At 38.8% G+C, this 12,696-nt stretch overlaps 1 protein-coding gene across 1 annotated transcript in view; it reads right to left on the reverse strand.

Annotated features, from left to right (window-relative positions):
* Positions 1-2,044: 2,044 nt before the first annotated feature.
* PDGFC (platelet derived growth factor C) overlaps positions 2,045-12,696 on the reverse strand; it is a 136,153-nt gene continuing 125,501 nt past the window's right edge. The window contains exons 4-6 of the mRNA XM_080385330.1: positions 10,143-10,350; positions 4,327-4,544; positions 2,045-3,700 (exon numbers count right to left, since the gene is read on the reverse strand). Of these exons, the coding sequence (XP_080241456.1) occupies positions 3,584-3,700; positions 4,327-4,544; positions 10,143-10,350 (543 nt within the window). The 3' untranslated portion in view covers positions 2,045-3,583. The remainder of the gene's footprint in view (positions 3,701-4,326; positions 4,545-10,142; positions 10,351-12,696) is intronic.

Here is a 12,696-nt window from a genome sequence, read left to right on the forward strand (position 1 = left end):
CCTGCCTGAAAAATTTCATCTTCGGGCAAGAAAATCTTCAGAGGGAGAAATGAAAATGTCTCAAGGGGGGAATTTTAAGCAAATTAGAAGAGGCTGAGTTAGGCAACTGTTTCTGTAAGTATAATGTGACAGAATCCCTTTATGCTAAAATTGTAGCTATCGAAATTACCATAGTTGTTACATGCAGTTCTGAAGTTTGATATTTTTCAAACCAAACACTGGCGATGTTCAAGGCATCCCAGTTAAACCAGAGCCATGCATTTCCATTTCATCCCTTCCCCCGGCCATCGCCGTCACCACACTGCCTGCTGAGGCCGGCCTTGACAGAACATCCCACGGGAGGACGGTGCCAGGGAGCCACAGACCTCACCGTGGGGGACCTGTCCTGTCAGCAAACAAGGAGACTGTGGCCCTCAGCACCATTTCTCTCTTGTTCTTTCCCACTGTGTTTGCCCCCAGCCGCCTCTGCCTGGCCCAGCCCACCCCTCGCCCCTCTTCGCCTCATCCCACACAATTTACCTCACGTCACGCTTTCCTGCCAACGGGAGGTCACCAGCGTGCCTCAACTGTTGTGACAGCAGCCCCTCCACGCTGTCAGCAGGATAGCTTCAAATCACTTCAAGACTCCTCTGGATGCAAAGACCACATCTGCTGTGGTCAAGCAACGGCCAAGCTGGTGGCGCCCAGGCAGGAGGCGGTGGGGACGCGTCCCCCCAGCTCAACACCCCCAGGCACCTGCTGCAGCCCCGCGGGCCCACGGCGCCAGGTGGGAGACCTGCGCCCTCCACTGCTTCGCTTGGCTGGTGTCTTCCTCAAACCTTGTCCTTCAAAACAACCAAGTTCCTTCATATTCTTTATGCTAGGGAAGAAACACAGTGCTAAATGGCCTGAATATCTGAGGGGAGATGGAAAAACAAAGTCCAGGCAGTAGTAGCGAGATGACACAGCTTCAGCACGGAGCCAAGGAGGAGGGAAAGAGCTTAACCACGCTCGGCAAGAGGGCGGCAAACAGGAGGGATGGTGATATTGCACCAGGTGAGAGAGGCAGTGCTGCAAACAGCGATGTAAAGAGCAGAGGGATAAGGAGTTCAGATGCAGGTCTATAGCAAGCAAGGAAACTGGTGCAGGGAATTGGCAGGGAAGAAAGTGAGCCAAAGCCAGAGTGGGGGCAAGAGAAGAAATACTTGTGAGGTATGGAAAACATTACCCTCCATACCCTGCATGGTTCCAGAAATTACCATTTCTCTGCTGTCAGCAAAAACCTATACCGAAACGCACGGTGTGCCCTCTTCCACTAGCCAGTCTACGGAAAGGAAAAGACCTCCTGCATTTCCTGCAGCAGAAATGTAATGCAATTCCATTTTTCAATTCCTCTGCTGAATTTTGATACCACAGGCTATGATTTCTGCTTTTCTCTCAACTTGCTTTTCAAAAGCCCTTTAAATCACAAAAAAAGGACAACATTAATGCAAAAAAATCCCCAAAATACCTGCAAAACACTCTTTATTCTGGTCAAAGACTCAGAATTCAAGTAAACCAGCTTTCTTCTGTGACCATATTTCTGTATTCTGATACAGGGTTAATATTTGGACTGGATACTTATATGCCACATTTACACCAGGTATTTTTCTTGTTCAGTAGGAGGTTGAAGGTGGGGCAAAACAGACCAGCTAAGACAAAATCAGAAGCCACCCAAAAATGTTCCAGAACTGATATCATAAAGTCATACCAACTTGCAAAAACCTCCAAATTTTCATTAGAACTCATTTGCAGGATGGAAACAATAACAGAAGATACTATTTCAATTTGATGGCTTCACATCCACACAGTTTTGAACACTCTGAGTGTTTGTACAAATAGCATTCATTCCTTCTTTCCCCTTTTTCTTCTTGTTGATCTACAGTAAAGCAGAATTAATAAAGCAAGTTGAAATTCTGGTAACAGAAGACACTTGTTTGCATAACTGACTTTCAAAATAGTAACTAGAAAATCACCCTGTAACTCTTCCTGTTACTGTATATTGAACAGATACAAATATGCAACATTTATTCTCCCAAAATTAGAATTATTACTTTATTTGGTGATTCATTACAATCTGCAAATCCAATAGTCAAAAAAAAAATAAACTAGGCATAATGTTAAAGCATTTTACAAGCAAAATACTTTACTGTTTCTTTTTCAATTTGCATAGGGTGGGATAAGTGTATTGGTTAAAGAATATAACATACATAAGAACAAAACCATAGTTCATCAAACTGTACTGAAGAGTGTTATGTTCTTGTGAGTGACCAGTACTTAAAACAGCTATAACTGTCAATGGAAAACCATACACTTCAACATTAACAAGGCTGCCTTCCCAGGACCATGATGCATCATGAAGGCTGCAAGCCACTGGGCTTCTTTTCTCATGTTGTAGATCATCCTACTTTAAAGAAATTAAAGAGTTAAACAAGCCAGAACGCATCTATCTATGCTCATTTCTTTTCTACCTGAACAAAGGCCAGTATGGAGAGAGGGATTTTTTAAAGTCAGCTTCTGTAACCACTTGTAGTAAGGTCTGTCTCTCATATTTTCAGCATCACGGAGCTAGCAAGCTTAGAGCTTCACCCACACATCTCTGTTTATTACTACTGTGCATCCAAGGTAAAAAATCATATTTTTTCACTGAGTAGCAACAAACTGCAAGGAGATCATCCCCCTTTCCCATTGTAACCACATCTCTGTTCCTCCAGCTGTATAAATCTGGCTTTAAAGTCTCACAAAACTAAAAAATAGTTGATCTATGTTGTAATAAAAAAAAAAGAATATTAAATACCTTTGGTAAAAATAGATATATTTAACAAGTTTAGAAAAGCAAATAGTTATATTGTCAAAAGGAGAGTATAAAAATGTACACGATAAAAAATAACAAACAAACAAAAAATCATCAGCCATAGTAGTAAGAACAAAGGCGCTGTTCTTTTCAACGTTTGCTTCCTTAGCTCATGTTACTGTCCAGTCTTCTTTCTAAAAGGCAGGAGCTTTACTAGAGCATATGGAAAAATCCAGTCCTTCCTACCAGCATTAAACAATTTAAGTTTAATTCAGAACAAGACAGTCTGTTTTAACCCAAGTTTATACAACAGTGACTGCTTTGATTTAGAGTACATAGGAGTAGTTGAACACAGAAAGAAAGATTTCAGGTGTTTTCAACCAGAGGCCAGATGTACTGGAGCTGTAGAAATGAGACAGCCAGCAGGATCAAGTCTCCATGATGTGAGCCTTCTAACTTTATTTTTACTCCTAAATTATAAATCCATGTATTGTCAAGAAAATTGTGGGGAACACAAACAATACATACATTTTAAATCCCTCATTGATGCCTTTCTCCCATCCTTTCACTGGGCCTCCAAACAGAGCTGTCATACAACATATAATCCCAGTTTGGCTTCTCCTCTTTTTAGAGCTCACTGGAAATCTTGAAGATGGAAGATCCCCAAAGCAAACAACTGAGATTAGAGAAGGAGATAATGCACAAGCCCCATAATAGAATCAGCCATTGATTGAATGTGCTTTGAAAGAAAACAGCATAACTGAATCATGTTTATCCTTCAGTATTCCCTTTGCACACACAGTCACACTCCTCGTGGTGTTCCAAAGGTACATCTGTCAATGATTTATGCAATCCCCGGACGCCAATCCGTGGTTTCAGCTGAAGAACCTGAAGAAGAAGCCAAGCATCAAGAAAACAGCAAGTGCTTAATCACACACGTAGACTATGAGCTGGATTGCACTGGAAACACACTGGGTGACAGGAAGCATATTAAAAGAAATAGGGTTTCCTCAGCTGAATTTCTTAATTTATTCAGCCCGCTAATTATTATTTTTGCTTTTACATCATGCCCTTTATAAAATCAATTAAAAAGTGTTGAACTGATACTTGCTTTTATCAAAGAGAGTCGTCTAGTTTATATTTCTACTTCATTTTATTAAGTGCCAATAGTATAGTTAACTCAATGGAATTATTAGATAATTCTATAATAAATAATTTTAGCTACAGCTTTATAACAATGGCAATGGACAGATAGCTGTTCCTTCATAAAATTCCCATCTACCACTAGAGAAAGCTGAATAAAGAGATGTGTTTGTGACATGCCTGAACTGCACCAGTAAACAAATACCCTAGGAATGACTTAATAGATATTACTTTTTTATGTAACACCTCATTAAAACAGTAAAAATATATTAACTACAAATGCAATACAGTGGTGCATTCCTATAGTAAAAAGAAATTCCTTAATTGGCTTTCAGTATTTCCAAGCCTGCAAATGTAAAAAAAAGACGTACCTCATGGTATTTTTTGGTGACTTTTGTTGGTACACACTGGCACTCATTGCAACTCTGGTGACAACAGGCACAGTTTCCACCACAACGTTTAACCAGAAGACACAATGGCCAGAAGATTGTGTCAGTTCGCTTCAACTCCTCCCTCAGTGACACTGAGAAGTTGCGAGGGGTACAACTATACAGCCGCACTTCCTCCTTGAGGAGGTTGAGATCCACCACTGCAAAAAGACAAAAAAACTGGTGCTTTTCTGATTCGTAATCCAACTTCACTGGCGCAAACCAACTTCAGCGGTACAGAACCCTTGAGGAAAGTTCATTTTTGTGCCAGTGGTACAGGATCAGCACACAAGTGCAATCACGCAGTTATATGGATACCACAAAACCTAAATAGAACAATTGTTGTATAGGAATATTCACCAATTATTTTATAACTCTGGCAGAGTTGGTTCAAATGAAACAAAGCAAACTTTGGTTTTTTATTAAATCAACCCTAATGGAGTTCCCTTTGTTCATGCTCATACTCTGAGCTCTAGTGTTGTTATTCTGTATTAATTTTGCACTGGAGATACACACACAGTAATTAAGAATCCTGCAAATCTCCAAACACATTTTTAATTCATTTGCATAAAGCATTCAAACTTCTTCCCTGCTAAAATTTCAATTATTGCTTCTTTGCAAGGGCAATGGAAGCATAAGAAAGAATCAAATCCTTTGTATCCAAGAGGAACTCACTTCTACGGACCAAGAATGTCAAAAGTTATGTCATCATCAGTGAATACTGTACAGACAATGAATAAGCACACAAGTATGTGTATCTATATAACTGTTAGTAGGCTCCATTTTTCCCTTTCTCCTTCATAGCAGCACATATATCAATTTCTGTTGCTTTTCTAGGTTTCATTTTCACTTGAGGTGCCTCAAATAAAATACAGCTCCTCCTTTTAAGCACCTTACATGAAGTGCAAGTTAAAGATAATTAATATTTGGCACCAGTTTCTTTATAAACTGGTTCCACTGTATCACACTACGGTTCCACTACACCAATGGCTGAACAGCAAGCTCATGAAAAGACCCGAAACAGGGCAAGCTCCTTCAGGTTCACCTTAGCTGCATAGCCAAGAAAAAACACGCCTTGAAAGAGGCAGTTAAGAATGGGAAGAAAATAAAAAAAAAAGGGGGGGATTGATTTAGTGAAAAAAAATAATACAGCTTTTACTTTGGTGAAAAGCAATGTAACTTCATTTATATCAGAAAAGCCAGAATATAACAATCATGATCTGAGATCTTTTGTCTGAGATGTTTCTCTTCACACCTACCACCACTAAGGAACTGAAGTAATGTCTAATTCACAGGGGTACTCTATCTAGTAAAAAGAAAAGGAAAAAAGAAAACTCTATGATAATACGGCTCCTGAGATGACTGAAATAGAGGTCTCAAACAAAGCAGCAAAGACCTTTAAACCAACTAGTTTTAGAGCTAAATCAAAAAGAAACTAGGGAAAAAATATCCCAGTGCATTGATATTACTTGACAAATACTTTAGAGTTATTGTGAGGAGTTCATAAATAAAAAGATACAAAATAAAGCTAAAATACATTCCTGATCTGACTCACCCTCTAGAGAAACACTGGTTTTTTCCCCTCTACTGACTGTGTAAAGAGCCTCTAGAGGTCACCAAGAAGAACTTCAGCCTATCAAGGCAAGATAACACCCCTCAATTCCATTTCAACACTTAAGAAATAAAGTGAATTTAGCAGCTGCATTTCTTTGGTAGAAATGCTCACTAGTACTGTCCCAGGAGCAAATCTTTCTGCAGCAACTTCATTCCGTGTTTGTTCAAACATTTCTTTTGCAGACCATATCCACATGCTGGCATCCATAAGTAATGGTTTATGGTTGTGAAAGGTCAGTTAAACACACTGAAGCCTTTTTTCTGTTTGTACTTACAGTGAATGCCAAGCTGTGGCACTTCATACCATCGCTATCAGGTTAACGTAGGCTCCTAAATAAACAATCTGATTTTTAAAAGCAAGGAGTGTGTAATAACTCCAATAAAGTTACTGATAGGATGCCAGCCTGCCTCCCACACTGCAAGAACATTCCTTGGAGAAAGCTGAGAAGGGAGCAAAGGAAAAGAGAGACAAAACTTCTGAGGGAGAGAATCACTGTGAGAAATTAGAAATGATTTAAGCTCTTCTGATCAGCTAATAGCTCTAGGCTCAGTCATTTAGAGGGTGGACATGTCTACCTCTATTAATCAAGGACTACGGATAGGAATGGAGTACTTCTTTTTCCTGTTATGTTTTCAAACACGTAATAAGTGAACTGTCTCAATGAGGATAAAATGCCTAAAGCACAATGACAGAAATGCTAGTTCTGGTAATACTTTCTACTGGTAGATTTCTACAGAGACTGACATGCTTCATACAGGGAATTTTAAGGAGCTAAGCTTATGCAACCTAACACAATTGCTGCTCAGCCCTCCACAATGAGAAACTGAAAACAGAAGCTGGAGACGGATGCCTCCTCCAGCAAGCCCACCGGCCAGCGGGACAGAGGTGACCAAATGGCACTGTGTTCCTCCATCACCTCCTGCCTACTAGCAGCAGCAGAGGAAGGCATCCACTTCCCAGCACTAGCTGTAGTTACAACACAGAGAAAAGGGCAATGCGCTGAAATGAGCAGCTTGTTACACATTTTGTCACAAAACTGGAATGAATTTAAACTGAACCCTTCAGACCTGCAAACTCAAACTTTAAAAGGGTTCTGTGGAAGATATTGCAGTGAGCTCTTAAGAGATATCTTTTAGTGTGCCTTACTGTTACAACAGGCTTCAGGAGAGATTAACAATGTCATGTTTGGTTTCCATGCTTTACAATCTGGGAAGGTATATTGCTATTATACCTCACAATGAACCCTTGCCCTACCTTATGTAATTCAATTTCATTAAAAGGTCTGTGGCAAATTTATCTAGTGCTTATATAATCACCTCTTTGAAGTGTGTGAATGAAGCTGTTACTTTTTCAAAGAGTATCTGTCTGTCCAAAATTTACTTTAACACACTGTGGGCATGAAGCTAGATGAGTGAATGTATATATTCCCTTAAAAGTGTTTACTTAACCACAATAAAAGGTTATGTGGATTTCCCAAGTGCACTGAGTTACTGTACCTGTTATAATGTGAACATTTAAACACTCCTTCAAACTGGCTTCCACTCATGTATCATGTTTGACACAACAGTCAAAGTTCTTTTGTCTAGCGCTAGCTCAGGAGGAATGGAAGGCTCTGCAGTAGCACATGAATGGGACACACTAAAATAAAAATGAGGGGAGAAGGAAAATAGGGAGAAAAATATATAGATGTAGGCAGGTCTACAGTGAAATCTATTTGAAAAGTGTGCCTTCACTGGCACAAACAACTGAAGTAATCCACGTTCACACCAGCCTGAAAGTAACCGTATTCTGCAACTGGCAATGCAACTGTCTGACAACTTCTGGGACATGTATCAAGCACCATGGGGAATCCTCTTTCCCAAAACATTTTTCCAGCTGGATGCTGCTCTCAGTCAATGAAAAATTAAATTCTGGTTAGGGCACTTGTGTGTGGGCACAAATAGCAGCAGGATGATTTTCATGCCCAAGCACATTGGAGATGCTCCTGGGAGTGTGAGTTTCTTACTGGCTTCTACAATAGGACAGAGGTGTTACAAAGCCCAAAATGAGGAGTAAAAAAACCATAAAAACCCCAAATAATTGTAAAAGAGAAGCATCTACTAAGGACTATGGTTGCATCGTGGCTCTTCTTAAGCAGACTTCAGAATATGGTCTAATGATTATTTATAGATTTCTGTGGGAAGTGATGGGATCATTTTTTTGCACAGCAAAATATATTTTATTTTTACGTATGTTTAATATTATAAAAGAATTTAGGACTATATTTAGACATCAAAGCCTCTGAACTTGGTGTTTCTTCTTTCCTGGCTAGAAGTTTTTGGAAGCATTTTATCCAGAGAAAACATCAGACACAGAAGTTCTGTGGAATTTAGGTTGTCTAAATATAGTCTTTTTCATATGAATTATTAAGTAGGAGTAGAGGACAATACTCCTCTCTACATAAAGGAACATACACTTTTAATTACATTTTCATTTAATCTAGACATAAACTGATGTTTGTCTATGAAAGCAGGACAGTAATTTAGGTTTCACACAGAAATACTGTAAAAAAACCCAAACTTCATCTAATTACAGAATCAAAGAGTTTTAAAAAACCAGAAATTTTAGGGCACGCATTTCTCCCAAACATTTCTTAAAAAAGGTTTTTAAATACAGCAAACATGCTACTAGAAGGAATAACGTTAAAAAAAGGGGGGGGGGGGGGGGAGAAGAAAAAAGAGAGGTTTGCTTTCCCTATCTATCGAATAGCCCTAACAGTTAATACTATGTCATCTCAAATGGACACATTTTCCACCTCAGGCTATTACATTACACTCGGTAATGCAGTCTGAGGGTGGTCTCAAAGATAAATGTGGCAATACTGTGATATGTTTATTCAGTGGAAAAATCTATTTCAGCATCTAATTAGAAGTCTTTAAAAGATTTACTCTGATAGCTTCTTTCTAAGATATGTCTTGCAGGGAGTTGCTTTTGTCTATACAGATGTTATCGAACACCTGCATTTTAGTTTACGTAAGGTTTCACAAATTACATTTTGTTTTTCTCCTACTTACTGTATGCTTATGGCATATATTTGGCAAATACTGAATCTTTTTAATTAAGAAAGTGTTAAATGACTATCTGAAAGGCATGGTATACTGCTGAAAACTTTTAAAGGCACTTCCTCCTCTGACTTCTGACTTAGTTGCTGTGTGCATGATGAGTGTAGCAATACAGGTAGGGTAGAAGTGTTGATTTTTAGGTTCTGATCCAAGAATTAGCCATCAAAAACTTGAGTTAGAAAAGGTTCTTCTTCCTCCTTTTTCTTGCTGATCAGATGATAATCTAGTTTATGTTTGTCAACAGAGGAGTCTATTCAGTTATGCTCATATATTTTCATTTTCAAGCTGTAGGAGGCAAGGAAGGAGGCACTGCCCGCATGCTATCCATCCACATGCAATCCATACACATGAAATAGTGGGCAGCCTCTGGGTGATATGTGGTATAAAATTCACGAATGTCTAATGTAGATGGAAGAAAATGCCTTGCTGAACAAGAAAGAACTCCACAAGTCTTGAAATACATCATGTACTTTACATCTGATTAAACTGACAACTGCATGTGCAAACTGGACATGGGCACAGGGACTTCATGAGGTATCATGGAAGAGAAACATTTGGCTAATTGCTCTCAATTCTGAGAGATGGTGTAGAGACTGGAACAATTCTAAGGTAATAAACCAACTGTTCACATGATACAGTAAGTGTAAGAAATTACCTACCTCAAAAAAAAAGAGAGTTTTTGTCCTCCATAAAAAAAAGAAACCCACAAAGTCAGATTATGTCACCCAGCCAAGATGCCCTGCTACTTTGGGTAAATAAAGGTCTCCCAGGTTCCCTACAGAAAACCACCCTGGCTGCTTCTATATTTTTTTTTTCCGTTTGCTACCTTATCCTACTAAATTCCTTTAAGTTTTGTGTTTAGTTATTGTCCTTTGTCATATATATAACAGTGAGAATAGCTAACAGCAATAATCTCTGATGCATTTCTAACATATTCCTTGCTTGGAACCAAAACTCAAGGTGAAGAAACTCTTAATTACTGTTTCTTTGTTAAGAAAACATACCCGTAGGAAGCTGCAAGGCCAGACAGAAGAGTAATTTACCTCTTGATTTCCTCCCGTGAATATATGCTTTTCCAAGAAGTTGCCACGTCGGCCTGTACAAATCTTCCAAATCCAGTTGCCACCGATCTGGTTCAAGGTATCGGATAAGTTCTTCCACAGTACTAAATCCAGCGACGGCATTGTTTAATACATCCAAGGGCAGGGCTGATGGTGGTAGCAGTGATGGGCTAGGTGCTTCTGTGTGGTGCTGCAACCAAAGCCAAGAGAAGAGTACCAGTCAGAAGGTTAATGGACCTGCTTGGATGAAGTGCTGTACTTTATGAAGTTAATATAGCTAGGAAAGTTTGGAAGTGGCTAGCTTGTTTCTAACGTACAGTCTACCTAATAAGACAAACAACAAGAGTCAAAAAGTACCTAATTATTCTTCAGCAATAATTGTAAACAAACTTCCACGAGACAGTTTTCCCACTTCTTACATTCTAGCCTTGAGGACAGCATGCCACTATACCTGTTCTTTGAAGAAGTTAACCGAATGACGGGCGAGATTTTAGAAATAGAACAAAGAGTGACTTGAAAATATGGCCCCATTACAGGCAATTACTGTATCCCTGTAGAAACCTGAGGAAACACACATTTCACATGCTGCCCTTCCTCTGAAACTTAGCCACAGTCATTGTCTTCTTGTCTTTCAATGTAAAATAGGAACATACCCTCGTACAAAGACAGCAAATATTCCTGCTCTCATCTATAGACAAAAAAAGCTCCAGTTGTGTCTCATACAGTACTAAGAATTATGTTTCTGGTTAAACAATAATGAACAGAGTAATAACAACATCTGGCATTACCATAATTATTTCTCCATTAAGAAGAAAAAAACCCACGTTCCCAAGGATATCAAAAGTACTTAAATGCTGAAATTGAGTACTGAAAATGTCTATGTACTTTCCCACAGCACAAATCTCACTGACAAATTCGCTGGATCAGGGGTACTCAGTCACAGGCAATTCAAGCACAGTGAGACTTCTGGTTTTGCTCACTCTACAATCTGCTTAAAAATTATGCATTGATTTGTATTTTCAAAAGAATTAAAAAAGGCAGGAAAGAAAGCCTAAGCAGGAAGCTGCTGCAGCACCGTACGTTTCTTTAGGGGTTTATATGGGCAGACATCACTACAGACATTATGTCCACAGCACTGCGCTAGAGCGTTTATCTGGACCATATAAGAGGGATGAAGAAAGATTTGAACATACTGCTGATTTACGGGATGGGAAGGACAAGAAATCTTGAACTTAAATGTGAAGGACTATGTGCATCACTGCTCTCAAGTGTAGTCCATAGAAGATTTAGGGAAAATTGATTCACTGTAAGTACAGCCAGGTTTTGGAAAAGGTTCCCCAGCCAGGCTGCACAGTATCCATCGTTGGAGGCTTTCAATACCTGATGGATAAAGCCCTGAGCAATGGTCTGACCTCGGACCTGACCTTACCTTGAACAGGCATTAAACCAGAGACCTCCTGAGGTCACTTGCTGATTTTTCCTACAACAATCTTACAACATAATATTAAGAATGAAGGACTGAATGTTCCTCCAGTAAGTGAACTAACATGCTTGTCCCTTCCCTGAGCAGTACCTGTTAGTACTGTACAAAATTTACACATAGATATATTTATTTCTATTTTATATGTATATATTTATATATTTAGAAATCCTCATACCACCTAGCCTCAAAATGGCACTCCCAGTACTCTAATGTGAGTGTGTTCATACTGTAATTTTTTACATCTATAATGTCAGATCAATTGAATTCACTTACTTTTTCAAAACAATCAAAGAAATTTATGAGAAATGCAACAGTTATGCAGGAAACATTTTAAAATAAAATAATCCTTGCAACAGTGATTACTGAACAGCAGTTTTCTAAAATACATATGCCTGTGATATCTGTATTTCATACCAGTAATTATATTTGCCTTTCTGTGCTCTCAGTTCTATTAAGTATGCATTTTTGGTTTCAGCTAAATGTGTGGTTGAAAGGGCAGCAAATGGAAGTAACCACCATGCCCTTCCTATTTTTTGCTTCAAGGTTTCTTCTCTCTTCATCTTCAAGAAATGCAGTCACTAAAATAATTTATACTGCTTTTTAACTGGCAGTCTTGCAAAAATAATACAAAACATAGATCTAGTGTGCTGCTACCATTAACTTCACCATATTTTCATCTTGCTAATCTAATAGCGAACAAAATAGTTGCTTCCCATTCTCAGTGAATGAGGATTTCAAAAAAGTTAAAATATTTCTTTTCCTCTTCTCTCCACTGCCCACAATAAAAATAATAACATGTTGATCCATCTATTAGGTTAGGATAATAAAGCAACAGATTCTGGTCTATAATTTAAATATTTGCTCTTAGCAAAACATGCTACTCAGCAAGTTTCAAAATAGCGCTGTGACACTGTAATTCAGATGGTTGAAAAAATAAATATTCTAAATTTTTTCTTCCTGTTTTTCTCCACGGTGATGTATTCATAACAGTCACATTTCCTGGTTTGAAGGTGTAGGGTTTGGCTAAGGTGAAAACCAAAATAAGGATCAAAT

This window comes from Falco punctatus (genome assembly GCF_963210335.1).
Source record: "Falco punctatus genome assembly, chromosome: 1".
NCBI lineage: Eukaryota > Metazoa > Chordata > Aves > Falconiformes > Falconidae > Falco > Falco punctatus.